Consider the following 18,405-nt stretch of genomic DNA (forward strand, 5'->3'; position numbering starts at 1 on the left):
AGATAAGGTCAGTCAGGTATTAGAGATCAGAAAAGAACACCTGACTTGAACATCTAGATAAGTAAACAGAACAAGAGGACACAGGTTTTGAGTTGCCAAGTGCAATTTCAGGACAGACACCAGGATGTATTTCATAACCCTGACAATAATTAACTACTGCAACATGTTACCAGAAAGAGTGGTTAAAGCCAGGTTGCTTGACACATTTAAAAAACAGCTTGATGCTGTGATGTGATCGGAGGGTTGGTATGGTGTGTGTTCTAAAAAGATGAGATCAAAAAATGAAATAATATCAGTGAAAGAATCCCTTTATTTTGAACTTGAAGAAGGCAGAGCTTCGGCCTTTGTTTTAAGTTTCTCCCGAGCAGAGAAAGGAGTTTCTCGTAATGTCCTTTATCTCATCCTCACCTTCCAGGCCCTCCATGGCCTTGACCCCTCCTACCTCTCTTAATTATTATTACCTACCAACCCCTAATCAATCTGTTTGCTCCCTCTGCTCAGCATGTTCCGGCCTGCTCCATTTCTCCCAATCGGCCCGCCCCACCATCGGCAGTGAAACCTTCAGCCTCACTGCTCCCACCCTCTGGAACACCATCCCACATTCCCTTAGCCCCACTCCCTCCTCCTTCATGGCATGCCTCAAGATCCTCCTCTTCAACCGTGCCTTCGGCACCCTCCTATCCTCTTTGCCCTCCACCCTTCCTGATCCCACCCTGCCGTTCAGGACCTAATCCCTGACTACTCAGAGCCTTGGGACATCCTCCCGATGTGAAAGGAACTTTACAAATGCAATTATGTTTTGTATTGTATTAGTAAGACAGGAGCAGGTTCATTAACATTTTTGTACTTATGGTCTCATGAATTTGTATTGCAGCTTTTGCCAAGATACCTACATAGGTTTTAGTGTGGGGCGAGACAAAGGAATGGAGGGAGGGAGTTCTTGAAAGTTAGAACAACAACAACTTGGAATTATATAGCGCCCTCCACGCCAGACGACGTCTCAGAGCGCTTCACAGTAACGGATCATGGGACCGAGCCAGGGGGAGGAAGGGGAAGGTGACCAAAGGCACAGTCAAAAAGAAAGGTCTTCAGCAGAAACCTGAAAAAAGGGAGAGAGTGAGATGAAGGGAGTGAGGAAGGCAGTTCCAGAGCCTCGGGGCATAGTGGCTGAAGGCACGACTGCCGAGGGTGGAGCGGAGGACTTGGGGGACGAGGAGGAGCCCAGACCCGGAGGAACAAAGGCAACAGGCACTGTTTTGAGGAGAGAGGTCTGAAGGTAGGGGGGTGCAGAGGAGTGCAGGGACTTGAATACGAGGGTGAGGATCTTGAAATCGATTCTCTCTGGGATAGGCAGCCAGTGCAGTCTGGCAAGGACTGGGGTGATCGGGGAGCGGAGTTTCGTGTGGGTGAGAATGCTGGCAGCAGAGTTTTGAATGATTTGGATTTTTTGGATGGTAGTGGAGAGGAGACCGACGAGGAGAGTGTTTGAATAGTCCAGCCAAGAGGTGACAAAGGCATGGACCAGGGTTTCAGTGGCTTTTGGGGAGAAGTGTTGGGGGAGACGGGCGATGTGTCAGAGGTGGAAGAAAGCAGTGAGGTTGAGGGATCAGATGTGGGGGAGGAAGGATAATTGGGGGTTGGGGGGATAATAGAAGGATAATTGGGGGGATAATAGAAGCTGAAGATTGGCTACAGATGTTGGGGGATGTGGGTGGGTGGGTGTGGGCACTGAAGCAGATGGGACACACACAACATGCCCATAGCAAGCGAGCAGATTAGAATAGAAGATCACACAGGTAAGGAGGTGCTCAGCCATGGAGGGATTTATAGGTAAGTTTGACATCCTTGTCAGAGAACCATAGAATTTTACAGCACAGAAGGTGGCCTTCGGCCCATCGTGTCTGTGCTGGCTCTTTGAAAAGAGCTATCCAATTCAATCTCACTCCCCCACCCTCTCCCCATAGCCCTACAAACGTGTCGTCCCCAAATAATTATCTACTTCTCTCTTAAAAGTGGTTATAGAATGACCCTTTCAGGCAATGCATTGGATCCAACAACAACAACTTGGATTTATATAGCGCCCTCCATACTGGACGGCGTCTCAGAGCGCGGGGTGAAAAAATGTCTCCTTACTTCCCCTCTGTTTGTAACAACTATTTTAAATCGGTGCCCTCGGGTTACCGCACCCCCCCCCCCCCAAGTAGAAATAGTTTCTCCTTGTTCACCCTTTCGAATCCACTCATAATTTTGAAAACTTCTATTAAGTCTCCTCTTAACCTCCTCTGCTCCAAGGAGAATAATCCTAGCTTCTCTAGTCTGCTTTTTTAACAGCTTTATCTACCTGTCCCGCCACCTTCAAAGATTTACTTATATGAACCCCCCGGTCTCTCTGTTCCTTCACCTCCTTAAGATTGTACCATCAGCTTATATTGCCTCTCCTCATTCTTCATCCCAAAATGCATCACTTCGCATTTCTTCACATTAAACTTCATCTGCCGCGTGTCCGCCCATTTTACCAGTCTATCTATGTCCATTTGCAGTCGCTACTATCCTCCTCACTGTTTACTACTTTTGCTCGCTTAGTATCATCTGCAAACTTGTACAATTGGAAATTGTACTCCCTATGCCCAAGTCCAGGTCATTTCTAGATTGCTGGGATGTCAGTGGAGCCTGACAAGAACTCGGGAGATTGGAGTTTGGTGCAGGTGAGGAAGCAGGAGCTGGAGTTTTGTATGAGCTGGAGCTTATGGCTGGTGAAACAAGGGAGACCAGAGAGGAGTGAGTTTCAGAAGTCAAACTCAGAAGTCAGAACAGTGTCAAAACAGCAGAGAGATCAAAGAGAACAAGAAGGCATAGAGAGCTGTGGTCGCAGATGCACAAGTTACGTTTCATCACAACTTTGTATCTTCTGCAAACCTCAGACAAGAAGTTCCTCACAGAGCAATAAATTTGTCAGTGCCACCAGCAAGACTAAATACCCTCAGCAGATTAAAAGCTCATCCCTTCCTTATACCTTTGTTTCATTAAAAAAAATTGGGCACTCAATCCACAACTTATTAAAAAACTATTTTATAACCGATCCACATTTTTATTCATGTGGTATCTCCAGCTGCATAGGACTAGATATTTCAGTTTGAAGAGACCCATATGTCAGGAATAGTAAAATGCCTTACCTAGACATATGAGAGTAATAATAATAATAATCCTTGCATTTGATATAGTGATTTATCATGTCTTTGAGACATCTCAAAGCATTTCACAGAATATACTGTAAAGTAGCTTGACTGAATATTTTGTGGGCGAAACATTGCAGCCGATTGGACACAGCATTGTCCCATAAACAGTTGGGCATTGAGTGAGCAAATTATTATTATTTTTATTTAGGGATTTTTATCCCCGGAAAAGCGATCTGCCAATCTACTAACAACTGGGTTCTTACTTACTGCTAGGTAAACAGAGGCATGTGGAATAAGGAAGCGTGCGTGTGTGCATGTGTTATTCCAAGCTTAATGAATTGGGTTTAAAACTATTTTGGTCAATTAAAACAGTCAGATATTGTATGTGTGATAATGTAGTTTTAATGGTGTTTTTAATGGAGCAACAATTAATCAACAAAATGCAGCTCAAGCATTAACATACTTTATAGCCCAGAATATATATGGTAGATTTTGGTATTTTTATTATCAGACATAAACAGCTGAGAATAGTCTCAGTAGTCTTGTCATTGGCCAGGACCATGAGTACAAGGCCCTTTCCAATGACAATACAGCTGAGACTATTCTGGAGCATGTTGTTCTCACTCGCAGGACATCATTCTGTCTGCAGCGTGATGACAATTGTCCCTCAATAGAGAATATGTTGAACCACCAGCTCGTACAAAATCTCCCACTGTTCTTCCATGCACTGGTGTATCTTCCACTACCTGAAAAATTAAGGTAAGTGTGAATATTATAATCTTTATCCTGATTTTCACTTTGATACAATCTTGACCGCGCTCTCGGCATTGTTTCACCCCCTTGCCCTTACTCCCTCAGCCCACATCCAGCTCGAGTGCTATCCCTGGACTGTCAAGCACCCTGGCAGGTCCTGCCAACATGAAAGGCACTGTAAAAATGTAAATTTGTTTGGTATTGATTTAATTGTCACATACCCTCCATCGATCTGACATGTGATTGGCATCAGTAACTACAGTCTGAGATGTGCGGCCAAAGCCATCTCCTTTGTGAATCAGCCAAGATTCTCCAGTATCTGTTGTTACTCTGAAAGAGAAAAATAATTAATAGTAATATTAATCATTGCATTTGATGTAGCACCTTTCACTTTAGGAGGACGACTCACAGTGTTTGAGATGATTTACTTTAAAGTGTAGTGACTGTGAATTTGGATCAAATCATATAAATGCTTGCTGCCAATCCTAAGCAAAATTAGGCCTTAGAACCATTTCAAAAAAATTTTTACTGTAGCTTTACTGCAGTTGTGAGTAAAAAAAACTCACACCAAACACCTGTACTTAGTGAAAGCCTCTTCTGTATGTTATTTGTCTGGACTATCTCCTTTTTTTCTTTAATTGGGGTGACAGCTCTACTGGTTTATCTTGAAATGCTCACCAATAAAATTGTCCCACAAAAGAGTGAGAATATGAAATAAGTTACACTTACACAGCAACTTTGACAACAAAAATGTCTCAAAGCACTTTACAAAAATATAATGGAAGCAAAGCAGGGTAGCAAAGTGTATGTGTGTGTGGTGATGTGGGTGGGGCTGGGGTTTGATGTCTATATGTGCGGACAAAGAGAGAGGTTTTTAGTTGGGCTTTGAAAGCAGAGAGTGAGGTAGCAAAGTTGAAAGATTTCGAAAGAGTTCAAGAGCAGGGCCAAGAAGTGTGTTTGTTCACTGATGATAGTCGGGTTGGAGAGTGGCATGAAACAGGCATGGCACAGTGGAGAGTAGTGGTTGGGGAATAAGACCACAGAAGATTGTAGAGGAAGAGTGGGGTTAAGCCATTAGGCATTTGCAGGTAGGGACAAGGATCTTAAATTGATTTCAAGGGGAGATAGAGAAACAGTGGAGGCAGGTGAGAAAGGGTGTAATGGGCTTTGTGTGGGAGAGAACATGGGCAGAGGAAGTCTAGATGAAATGGAGCTTGAGGAAGGCAGAGCTGGGGAGGCCAGTGATCAGAGCAGTGTAGGACAGGAAGGTATATCCAGATTTTTCACTTAGGTTATTCATTGGCATAGTTTATCCAGAATCTTAATTGTGGGACATTCACATATTATATACAAATCTCCATTCTGTTATCTGCAAAACATATAGTGGTTTTGCTTGTGTGGGATAATCTCAGAGCATAATTGAGCTAACATTATCAATGCAGAATATCTACTTGAATTAGCTTACCTTACTCCTGAATGACTAAAAGGTCCAAGCATCCAAGATAAAGAACCCAAAGGTCTCCTGAGACTCTCAGCTCTCACCACAGGTGTATTATACAGCCTGGTGAGTTCAGATTGGCGTGTTATGTCATGGGGAAATGCCTCTGTTTGTCTTTGGCCTATAAAATATAGAGTTTAATTCAGAATTATGAATTGTTCTCATTAATGCAAAACTCGCTCAACCATAATGTTTGACAATGGGATCACATCACAGCTTGCAATTTTCACTTTACAATTATTTATTTTCAGAACAAAGCTTGCTTGAAAAGTGAGCATGTGGCAATTTAACAATCATGTCAGTAATAAATTTTGTTGTTGTAGTAGATTGAAGCAAATTGGAAATATTGAAATACTCACTAGAAGATGCATTAGCAGCAACAAAGCACAGCACGAAAAGCAATATCAGCTGCATGGTCCTCTCACAGTAAGTGCCTAATGAGCAGGAAACATAGTTAAACAAACACAACCAAATCTACCCAAATCTAATTTGACCCTTGATTCCACTGATGTTCTGACCACCTACTATCAAGTTCTGAATGAGCCTCAAATGTCTTTATCCAAAGATGAATGAGATGGAAGCCATCCACCTTGGGGCCTTCCAATGGTTCCTTGCTCTAACTTCCTCAACCTGCCTTGCCTTTCTCTCCAACTCACTGAACCAGGTTGCAACATTGGTATTTCATTTGAAGCTCAGCTCCTTTCCTCCCTTACATCTGGTCCCTAAACTAGACTGCTTTTCTGTATCTCCACCAAATGGTTCGTGTCTGTTTTTATCCCATATTCAATGCTGCGGAAACACTCATTCATGACTTTGTCTCCTCAAGACTTGATTTTTTGAATGCCTTTCTCAACACAGATATTATTGAAGGTGCTGTCCTTCAGGTGAGACATGAAGCCAACAAACTGTCGGTCTGTTCTTCAGGTGGACATTAAAGAACTCATGACAGGATTTTAAAAATGGCAGTCTGTCCTGCTGTGCTGGTCAACAGTCCTCCAGGTAAATTAATGAATCAAACATCTCATCGTTGTTTGTGAGACTTTGCTGTGTGAAATATACCTGCCATGTTTGCCTACAAATAAATCTCTGTAACCTGGCAATAATACTGTGTCTGTAATAGATTTAAGATGTTTCTACTCAATGAGGCAATATTAACAAATGCAAATTCTTTCTCCATATACATCATAGAAAATCCTCTATTTGCTGAAACACTGGATGTGTATTGCATTAGAATCATAGAATTATACAGCACAAAAGGAGGCCATTTGGACCATCGTGTCGTGCCAGCTGTTTGAAAAGAGTTACCAAATCAAACCCATTCCCCCGCTCTCTTCCCATAACCCTGTAAACTTGTCCTTCCCAAATAATTATCTACTTCTCTATTAAAAGCTGTTATCGAATCGGCTTCCACCGCCCTTTCAGGCAATGCATTCCAGATCTGAACAACTCGCTGTGTGAAAAAATTTCTTCTCACCTCCACTCTGTTTCTTTCAACAACTATTTTAAAACAGTGTCCTCAGGTTACCGACCCACTGCCAGTGGAAATAATTTCTCCTTGTTCACCCTATCAAATCCCCTCATAATTTTGAAAACTTCGATTAAGTCTCCTCTTAACTTTCTCTGCTCCAAGGAGAATAATCGTAGCTTCTCTAGCCTCTCCTGATAACTGAAGTTCCTCAACCCTGGTACCATCCTGGTAAATCTCCTTTTTACCCTCTCCAATGCCTTGACATCTTTCCTAAAGTGCCCAGCACTAAGCATAATATTCTAGCTAAGGTCTAACCAGTGTTATATAAAGGTTCATCATAACTTCCTGACTTTTGCATTCTAGGCCCCTTTTGCATTCACCACCATTCTCTGCTTTCTGTCTCCCAGCCAGTTCTATATCCATGCTGCCACTGTCCCTTTAATACCGTGGCTTTTATTTTGCTTACAAGTCTCTTATGTGGCACTTTATCAAACGCCTTTTGAAAATCCATATAAACTACATCAACTGCACTACCTTCATCCACCCTCTCTGTTACTTCATCAAAAAAACTCTATCAGGTTTGTTAGACATGATTTGCCTTTAACAAATCTGGGTTGGCTGTTCTTTATTAACCCATATTTTTCTCAGGAAAAAATTATTTTGTCCTGGATTATAGTCGCTAGAAGTTTTCCCACTACTGATGTTAGGATGACTGGCCTGTAGTTCTCCGATTTATCCTTCTGCCCCTTTTTGTACAGGGGAGTAACATTTGTAACCCTCCAGTCCTCTGACACCACCCCAGTGTCCAAGGAGGATTGAAAGATTGTGGTCAGAGCCTCCGTTATTTCCATCTTTACTTCCCTCAGTAACCTAGGATGCATCCCTTCCGGACCGGGTGACTTATCTACCTTAAACACCGACAACCATTTTAGTGCCTCCTCTCGGTTTTTTCTTATCTTATCCAATATCTCTACCCTCTCCTCTGATACTGTGGTATTGATTACATTTTCTTCTTCTGTGAAGACAGATACAAAGTATTCATTCAGTATGTCAGCCATGCCCTCTGCCTCCACAAGAAGATTTCCTCTTTGGTCACTAATTGGACCCACCCTACCTTTGACTAACCCTTTATTCTTTATATGCTTATAAAATACCATAGGGTTCCCTTTTATGTTATCTGCTAATCTTTTCTCATACAATCTCTTTGCCCCTCTTATTTTCTTTTTCAGTTCTCCTCTGTACTTTCTATATTCTATTTGATTATCTTCTGTATTTTGCACCTGCCATTTATCATAAGCCTCCTTTTTATGTTTTACTTTAATCCCAATTTCCTTAGTCATCCAGGGAGTTTTGGATGTCCTGCCTTTCCCCTTTGTGGGAATGTATTTGTTCTGTCCCTGAACTATTTCCTGCTTGAAGGTTTCCATTGCTCATTAGCTGTTTTACCTGACAATCTTTCTTTCCAGTCCACCTTGACTAGGTCGTTTTTTAACTCACTGAAATTGGCCCTCTTCCAGTTGAGTATCTTCACCTTTGATTGTTCCTTGTTCCTTTCCATAAGTACTCTAAACCTATTGATGTTGTGATCACTGTTGTCCAGATGCTCTCCTACTGAAACCTGCTCCACTTCATTCCCCAGAACTAGATCCAGCACAGCTTCCTTCCTCATTGGGCTGGAAACATACTGATCCAGAAAGTTATCCTGCACACATTTCAGGAATCCTTCCCCCTCCTTGCCCTTTACACTGTTATTTTGTCAGTCTGTGTTAGGATAACTGAAGTCCCCCATTACCACTACTCTATTGGTTTTGCATCTTTCTGAAATCTGCTTGCAGATTTGCTGATCTATCTCCTTCCCACTATTTGGTGGTCTGTAATATATACTTAACAGAGTGCAGCTCCTTTTCTGCTCCTTAACCTTAACCAAATAGGTTCTGTTTCAGACCATTGCCTCTGTTTTTGGTCCCTTTCCTGGGCCGTATCCATGTCTTTAAACAATATTGTCACACCCCACTCCATTTTTTACCTCCCTATCCCTCCTGAATATATTGTAGCCACAAATATTCCCATTCCTGCCCTTGTTTGAGCCAGATCTCCATTATTGCTACTGCATCATAAGCCCATGTGGCAACTTGAGCCTGCTGCTCATCAATCTTATTTGTCACACTCCGTGCATTTACACACTTGCACTACAAGACCGATTGAGTCTTCTCTGCATTTTTCCCCTGTCTAATCCCTCCTTTATTGGACTAGTCCTTATTACATTGCTATTCGTGGAGTCCTGTAGCTCAGTGGTTAGAGCTCTCATTTTGCAAGTGAGAGACCTGAGTTCAATTCCAGGCAGGGCGAAACCTTGGGCAAGTTTCCTTACTCCACACGTCGAATAATAATCCCTCCAAAACCCAAAACAATAATAAATTGGTCATTTTCAATCTACGCCTGTTTGTGGGACATTGCTGTGCGCAATTGGCTGCCGCGTTCACCCACAAATATACAGTCAATTCACTTTACAGTGTGTTCTGTGAAGCGCTTTGGGAGGTCCTCCTGACGTGAAAAGCGCTATATCAAATGCAAGGATTATTATTATTATTATTCATCTCTCCCAGTCCTCTATGTAACTTGCTTCCCCTCCTTGATGCTATATCCTGATTCCCTTCCCCCCTCGAAATTAGTTTAAAACTTTGCCCATAGCGCTAGTTAACCTTCCTGTGAGGACATTGATCCCAGTCCTGTTTTGGTGTAACCCCTTCACCATGTTCAGGTTCCACCTGCCCCAGAACTGGTCCCAATGTTCCAGGAACCTGAAGCCCTCCTTTCTGCACCATTTATCCAGCCGTGTATTCATGTGCTTGATCCTGCTGTTTTGATAATCACTTGCACGAAACAATGGGAGCAATTCAGAGATCACCACCTTTGAGGTCCTATTCTTTATCTTTTTCCATTGCTTCTGATATTCTCCCTGTAGGATCTCAGCCCTTTTTTCCCTGACATCATGGATCTCAACATGGACAACAACTTCTGGATGTTTCTCTTCCCCCTGTGGGATGTTTAGTACCTATTCCATGATGTCTTCAACCCTGGTACCAAGGAGGCAACATACCATGCGAGTGTCACGTCTTTGGTTGCAGAAACATCTGTCTACTCCTTTCACCATTGTGTTCCCAATGACAATTGCATTGATACTCTTCCCTGTGTCCCCCTGTGCATCCATTTGCTTTTGACTCCTTTCCCCAACAGTGTCATCACCCTCACTGATATTCAGTACAGAGAACCTGTTTGTGAATGCCACACACTCAGGGGATTTCTGCATTTCCTACCAAGCCAGGTGGTCACCCACCCACTCTCCTTCTGAACCTTCTATGACTGTGGGGTGACCACCTCCTGAAACATTCAATCCATGAACTCTTCTGCCTACCGTATGCTATGCAGCTCAGGGTTCTTGAGCTTGAGGAGAGACTTACATATTTTATAATTATGCACCTCTTTCCCACTCGTACCAGCCTCTCTTCAAGCTCAGAAACCCTGAGCTCAAGCAGCCAGAGGCACTTCCTACACATGTTTATCCAGGGCACACAAAGCGTCCTGGAGTTCCACATGGCACACATTGTGCATGCAGCCAATCTCAGCTGCCCTGCCATATTTCCAGATATGTTTTATATTATTTTAATATAACTTTTACATATTTTATAAATATGCACTCTTTCCCACTCTAACCAAATTCCTTAACAGAATTATCACTCTGCTCTACCTCAATCAGTTCCCTTTACTGTACTGCTGGGCTCTTTGCTCAAGTGAGGCTCTTGCAAGTCCTCTGCTTTATATAGGACTCAAACAAAAACACCCAGTTTTGACTAGTCAGCAAATTTATTAATCCCAACACCTGATCTGTGGTTAACTGCTAATCGACTTGTTTGCCTGCTTACATATATGGTTGCCTCTACGTTGAGAAAGATTTCCCACTCATCTGCTGAATGAAAGAGTTCTCTCTTGGTCTCTGGCATCTCTCTTAGTGAAGAATTCCCACTCTCACCAAATTCCTTAACAGATTTCTCACTCTGTTCCCCTTCACTCAGTTCCTTCCTCATGTTGCTGGGCTTTCTGCTCAAGTTCTAACAGTTAGCAAGTTACAGAACAATCAATATCAAAGATTAAAACAGGAGTAAAAGAGCAAATTTTGAAGCATCATCAGCTTTATGATAAGAAGCATTACCGAGGCTCAGTGCCTTGCAATGGAGCAGCAAGCCAATGGCTTACCTGAGGATAATGAAAAGAAAAGAAGCAGCTTGTTTTCCTGTCACTTTTTTCTCTGTTTTCTCTCTTACTCTCTTGCCAACCTCCTGGTTCTCACTGTTGCTCTATATGCCTGGATTTATAGAGCTTTTAGAGCTTCACTTACATCATGACTAATGGGTGTAACTATGATGATTTATGTAAAGACCGAGAAGTACAACATTGTGAATAAACACAAAAAAGTTTCTGGTAAGTAGTGCTGTGTTGACAAAACCTTTCAAAACTTGCTCCATAGCATTGCAAGCATTGACCTTGTTCCTGTTATATAAAAAAATCTGTTTTGTAATCCCTTTAGGTCAGCCCTTATAGCGTTTAGATATATTTAGAATTGAAGATGTAATCTGTTTTACTGTCACTGTTGGTAATTTACTGCTGTAGCTCATGTATATTCTTGATGAAAATTATTTGATTCTGTCTTGGCTAATTAAGAAAATACCTGGTTCAATTGTTTTAGACTCAAGTCACTGAAGTATTGTTTATCGTTCTATGGAGAAGATGGACACTGTATTTTAGTAGTTAGTCCATGCTGAATTGATAATCCTAAAGTAAATTTATGAATAATAAAATTTGTGTTACCCAAGAGATAATGCACAGTAAACATATCGAGACTGCTCTGTTTACGAGAGTTGTGAGAAAAAGTTAAATGAAAACTTCACCAAAAGTGTGTCATAACCTAATTGGAAGCAGGAGAAATTCATATAATTTTGTAACATTATCCCAAACCTACTTCATTTTTCTTTTCCTCAGACCTGCTTTGGACATAAAAAAAATCTACAAGTTTATAGGAAAAAAAATCTATTACTCCTTTCAACCTTCTATGAAAACTTTATAAAATCTATAACTCCAATGCATTGCTGTGGGAGAGGCATTCAACCAAGGTCCTGTCTGACAGTTCAGGTAGACTTTAAAGATCCCATGGCACTATTTGAAAAGAAAAGGAAGTTTCTCCCTGTATTCTGGACAACAATCCCCAAATAAAATTGTTCACTCACTCTATGCCTGTTTGTGGTACATTGCTTTGTGCAAATTGGATGCCCTGTTCTCCTGCAGTCACTGTACTTTACAATAAATCCTGTGAAGTCCTTTGAGATATCTTGTTGACATGATGAAGAATTATATCAAGTCCAAGGATGATAAGATCTTCTTGGATTTTCTCAATTGAAGTATGTTCCACTATGGTTGTGTCAGTAAATTCAGCTGAATCACTTGTGGTGATCCGAGGGCCTGAAACACCACCTGGTCTTGGTTTGAAGACAATTGCCTTAAAAAGTAAGATCATGCAGAATATTGGCAGATACATTTAGTCTTAAATGTAGCCTGTGGTTATTAAGAGGATAAGAGAAAAACTGGTTTCTAAATTAAGTGTGAATTTGAGGCTTTTCCAAAATTCTGAATCGTGTTAGATTTTAATTCAGTGGTCTTATTTTTCATAAACTTTTAATTTGATATATCACCTTTGAAGTCAGGAGGATGTCCCAAAGCACTTCACAGGGTTTATTGTGAAGTGGAGTGACTGTGTATTTGTAGGCAATTGTAGCAGCTCCATAATTCATAGTAATGTCTCACAAAGAACGATGAAACAAATGACCAATGTATTTGGAGGACTATTGGCCAGAACACTACGAGAACCTCCTTTCTCTGCTTGGGAGAAACTTAAATCATGACTGAAGCTCTGCCTTCTTCAAATCCAAAACAAAGGGCTTCTTTCATTGATATTAACTAGAATGTAGCAAACTAATGACATATGGAAGTAAGGTGCATGTGAAAGTTATTGCACTTTTATTTGCATTCATCTGAAATCTGAAGCTCGCTTTCAAATTAACTTTTGGGATTTGATCCAACACTCATTCATAAGAACACAAGAATTAGGAACAGGAGATTCGGCCCCTCGAGCCTGCCCCGCCATTCAATAAGATCATGGCTGATCTATTCTAACTCCACCTACCCGCCTTAGCCCCATATCCCTTAATCCCTTTATCCACAAGAAATCTATCAATCTCAGTCTTGAATATGTTCAAGGACTGAGCATCTACAGCCCTTTGGGGTAGAGAATTCCATAAATTCTCTCTGAGTGAAGAAGATTTTCCTCAGCTCAGTGCAAAAGGGCTTACCCCTAATTTTAAGACTGTGACCTCTGGTTATAGTTTCTCCAACCAGGGGAAAAAGTCTCCCACTATCTATTCTGTCGTGCCCCTTTATAATCCTATAGGTTTCTATAAGATCACCTCTAATTCTTCTATATTGCAGAGAATATAGGCCTAAATTGCTCAACCTATCCTCATAACTCATCCTCCTCATCACAGGTACCAACCCAGTGAATCTACGTTGTACACCCTCCAAGGCGAGTACATTCTTTCTTAAATAAGGAGACCAAAACTGCACACAATACTCTCGGTACGGTCTCACCAGGGCCCTATACAGTTGCAGCAAGATTTCCCTACTCTTATATTCTAACCCTTTTGTAACAAATGCCAACATACCGTTAGCCTTCCTAATTGCTTGCTGTACCTGCAAACTAACTTTTTGTGACTGGTGTACAAGGACACACAAGTCCCTCTGAACGCTAACACTATCTAGTCTCTCCCCTTCTAAATTTTTTTTTTTTTTTTTTACACAGCTGGGCTTCACCAAGTATTGATAAAAGACTCAAAGCTGGGGAAGAGGTGTCCGTCTCACTGAAACATTGCCTGTCTCTGCAACTACCTCTCCCATCGAGCAGCCATGATCTGAATCCACGCTTTTATCACATCCATATTTGTCACCCCCATCCTCACCCGGCTTCACTGGCTCCCTATCCCCTATCAGATTGAGTTCAAGATTCTCATTCACACTTTTCAATCCCTCCACGGTCTCGCTGTACACTACCTCACCAAATGTCTTAACCAAACTATCCCGGCCACCTATTCACACGCTTGCTTCATATCCCTGCCATATCCATTGCATCATCAATGATCGGGCTTTCAGCCATTCTGGCACTTCTTTTGGAACTTCATCCCAGCGACCTTCTGACTGATTCCCTTCCTCATCTCTTTCAAGACAAGTCTCAAAACTTGTTGTGTTATAGGTCCAGCTGGGATACAGAAATTATAATAGGTTAGGCCATATACAGGAATATACATACAGGTATAGCTACTGCACCAAATGTAAACACATGACAGCTGTCCTCTGAAGGTTAACCATTGTTGCATTGGTCACATCGGGGTTCAGGTCAAGTTCCTTGTTCAAATATGCTGGATTTTACCATAATAAAAGTTGAGTAAAAGGCTTTCAGTAAATCTGTTAATTCCCAAACCTGATGCGTTGTCCTTCATCCCTCTTGAGTATTGCCTTACAAAGCTGAACCTTCTGACTTTTTGGTAAATGCCAGTTTTATTTACAGGAAATTAACATCAAATAATGTTTCAACAGATGAATATCTTAGATAAGGTCAGTCAGGTATTAGAGATCAGAAAAGAACACCTGACTTGAACATCTAGATAAGTAAACAGAACAAGAGGACACAGGTTTTGAGTTGCCAAGTGCAATTTCAGGACAGACACCAGGATGTATTTCATAACCCTGACAATAATTAACTACTGCAACATGTTACCAGAAAGAGTGGTTAAAGCCAGGTTGCTTGACACATTTAAAAAACAGCTTGATGCTGTGATGTGATCGGAGGGTTGGTATGGTGTGTGTTCTAAAAAGATGAGATCAAAAAATGAAATAATATCAGTGAAAGAATCCCTTTATTTTGAACTTGAAGAAGGCAGAGCTTCGGCCTTTGTTTTAAGTTTCTCCCGAGCAGAGAAAGGAGTTTCTCGTAATGTCCTTGACAACAGTCCCCCAGATCCACCTGGTTGTTCATTTCATGGTTCTTTGTGGGACATGGCTTTGTATAACAATAATATGAATATGAATAATATTAATAATAATAAATCTTGCATTTGATATAGAGCGTTTCATAAGAACATAAGAAATAGGGGCAGGAGTAGGCCATTCAGCCCCTCGAGCCTGCCCCACCATTTAACAAGATCATGGCTGATCTACTAACCTAATTCCATTTACCAGCCCTATCCCCATATCCCTTAAACTCTTTAGTTTTTAAAAATCTATCAATCTCACTCTTGAATATGTTCAATGACTGAGCAGCCACTGCCTTCTGGGGTAGAGAATTCCATAAATTCACTACCCTCTGAGTGAAGAAATGTTTTCTCAACTCAGTTCTAAAGGGCTGACGTTTAATCCTGAGGCTATGACCCCTAGTTTTAGATTCTCCAACCAGGGGAAACTGTCTCACACTATCTACCCTATCAAGACCCTTAAGAGTCTTATACGTTTCTATAAGATCACCTTTAATTCTTCTACATTCTAGAGAATATAGGCCTAGTTTACGCAACCTTTTCTCGTAGGTCAACCCCCTCATTCCAGGAACCAACCTAGTGAACTTACGTTGCACCCCCTCTAAGGCGAGTATGTCCTTTCTTAGATAAGAGAACAAAACTGCACACAATATTCCAGGTGCTGTCTAACCAAGGCCCTATACAATTGCAGCAAGACTTCCCTACTGTTGTACTCTAACCTCTTTGCAATAAACGGTATTAGCCTTCCTAATTGCTTGCTATACCTATATACTAACTTTCTGTGATTAGTGTACAAGGACACCTAAATCCCTCTGAACACTAACACTATCTAGTCTCTCCCTCTCTGGAAAATAATCTGCTTTTCTATTCTTTCTACCTAAGTGAATAACTTCACACTTCCCCACATTATACTCCATCTGCCACCTTCTTGCCCACTCATTTAACCTGCTTATATCCCTTTGCATCCTCCATGTGTCCTCCGCACAGCTTACTTTCCCACCTAGCTTTGTATTGTCCACGAATTTAGATACATTAAGCTCTATTTCCTCATCTAAATCATTGATGTAGACTGTAAACAGTTGAGGCCCAAGCTCTGATCCTTGTGGCACTCCACTAGTCACAACCTGCCAATCTGAGAAGGACCCGTTTATCCGTACTCTCTGTTTTCTGCCTGTTAACCACTCTTCAATCCATGCTAATATATTACCCTTTATTCCATGAGCCCTAATCTTATGTAACAACCTTTTATGTGGCACCTTGTCGAATGCCTTCTGAAAATTCAAGTACACTATATCCACTGCTTCCCCCATCTAACCTGCTCGTTACATCTTCAAAAAACTCTAAAAGATTTGTTAAACACAATTTCCTTTTCATAAAACCGTGTTGACTCTGCCTAATCATATTATGACTTTCTAAGTGACAATGTCCCTAATTATAGTCTCTAGAATTTTCCCCACCACCGATGTCAGGCTAATTGGTCTATAGTTCTCCATTTCTTCTCTCCCACCCTTCTTAAATAACGATGTTACGTTTGCGATCTTCCAATCAATGGGAACCGTTTCAGAATCCGGAGAATCAAAAACAATGCATCCACTATCTCTGCAGCCACCTCTTTTAAAACCCTTGGATGCAGGCCATCAGGTCCAGGGGATTTATCAGTTTTTAGTCCCATCAATTTCTCTGGTACTATTACTTTTCTGGTATTAATTTCTTTAAGTTCCTCACTAACATTAATCTCTTGGTTCCCCACTATTTTTGGTAAGCTTTTAGTATCTTCCAACGTGAAGACAGAAGCAAAGTATTTGTTTAATGACTCTGCCGTTTCTTTATTCCCCATTATAATTTCTCCTATCTCTGCCTGTAAGGGACCCACGTTTACTTTTGTTAATCTCTTCCTCTTTATATACTTGTAAAAGCTCTTACTATCTGTCTTTATAACTCCAGCTAGTTTACTCTCATATTCCATTTTCTCCCTCTTAATCAGTTTCTTGGGTTAACCTTTGCTGATCTCTAAAGCCCTCCCAATCCTCAGGTTTACAGCTCTTTTTGACAATATTATAGGCCTATTCTTTTAATATTATACTTTCCTTAACTTCTCTAGTTAGCCATGGTTGAACCACTTTTCTGGGGAATTTTTATTTCTCAAGGGAATAGGCATTCGCTGGAAATTATCTAATAGATCTCTGAACGTTTTCCATTGCTTGTCTACCATCATATCTGTTGATTTACTTTCCCAGTCTATTTTAGTTGAATTGTCCCTCATACTTGCAAAGCTGGCTTTATTTAAGTTTAAGGATCTTGTTTCGGACCTAACTACATCACTCTCAAACTTAATATTAAATTCCATCATATTATGGTCACTCTGTCTTAACTTCAAGATTACTGATTAGACCTGCTTCATTACACAAGATCTAGGATCGCCTGTTCCCTGGTTGGTTCCTCAGCGTACTGTACTAGAAAACAATCTCTAATGCATTCCATAAACTCCTCCTCTAATTTACTTTTGCCAATTTGGTTTTCCCACCTTATATGAAGATTAAAATCACCCACTCGTAATGTATTACCCTTGTTACATGCTCCTCTAATTTCCTGATTAATAATCTGTGCAATACTATAACTGCTGTTTGGGGGTCTATAAACTACTCCCACTTGTGTTTTCTGACCCTTGTTGTTTCTTAGCTCCACCCTTACTGATTCTACATCCTGATTTTTTGACTAAAGATCCTTCCTCTCTACTGTTTTTATCTCATCCTTTATTTACAGGGCTACACCTCCCTCGTTTTCCATATTGCCTATGTTTCTTATATGTCAGGTACCTGGAATGTTTAGCTCCCAAGCTTGGTCTCCCTGTAACCACGTCTCTGTAATGGCTACTAGATCGTACTTGTTTATCTCTATTTATGCAATTAATCTTGTTACGAATGCTTCATGGATTCAGATACAGCGCCTTTAATTTTGACTTTTTACTATTTCCCCTACTCATTAATGCCATATTTTCTTTCATGTCTTCTAGACATCTCAAAGCGCTTCACAGAATATACTGTAAAGTGAATTGACTATATATTTGTGGGCGAAACGAGGTAGTCAATTATGGGTCTGCCACGTTTGCCTCCAAAACACAGTCACTCCACTTTTCAGTAAATCCTGTGAAGTGCTTTGGGACGTCCTACTGACTTGAAAGGCGCTACATCAAGTGAACAGATTATTATTGTTATTATTATTATTATTGAGACCATTGACTTAAAATGTAACATAGTTACAGATTTTTTAGCTACAGACGTGCAGCCCCATAATGCACAGATGCTGTTGAAATCTCTCAACTTTGCTGCCTCATTCTCTGCTTTCAAACCCCATCTAAAAACCTCTCTCCTTGTCCAC

The 18,405-nt window shown here is 41.0% G+C and overlaps 1 protein-coding gene across 1 annotated transcript; it reads right to left on the reverse strand.

The window, feature by feature from the left end:
• Window positions 1-3,560: 3,560 nt before the first annotated feature.
• Window positions 3,561-11,291, reverse strand: LOC121848131. Its single transcript, XM_042332273.1, has 5 exons — window positions 11,150-11,291; window positions 5,787-5,861; window positions 5,395-5,548; window positions 4,151-4,259; window positions 3,561-3,922 (listed from the first exon to the last, which is right to left on the reverse strand). The coding sequence occupies exons 2-5, from the start codon at window positions 5,839-5,841 to the stop codon at window positions 3,797-3,799; spliced, it is 444 nt and encodes a 147-aa protein (XP_042188207.1). The 5' UTR covers window positions 5,842-5,861; window positions 11,150-11,291; the 3' UTR covers window positions 3,561-3,796.
• Window positions 11,292-18,405: the final 7,114 nt, after the last annotated feature.

This window comes from Callorhinchus milii, unplaced genomic scaffold, assembly GCF_018977255.1.
Source record: "Callorhinchus milii isolate IMCB2004 unplaced genomic scaffold, IMCB_Cmil_1.0 Scaffold2, whole genome shotgun sequence".
Lineage (NCBI taxonomy): Eukaryota > Metazoa > Chordata > Chondrichthyes > Chimaeriformes > Callorhinchidae > Callorhinchus > Callorhinchus milii.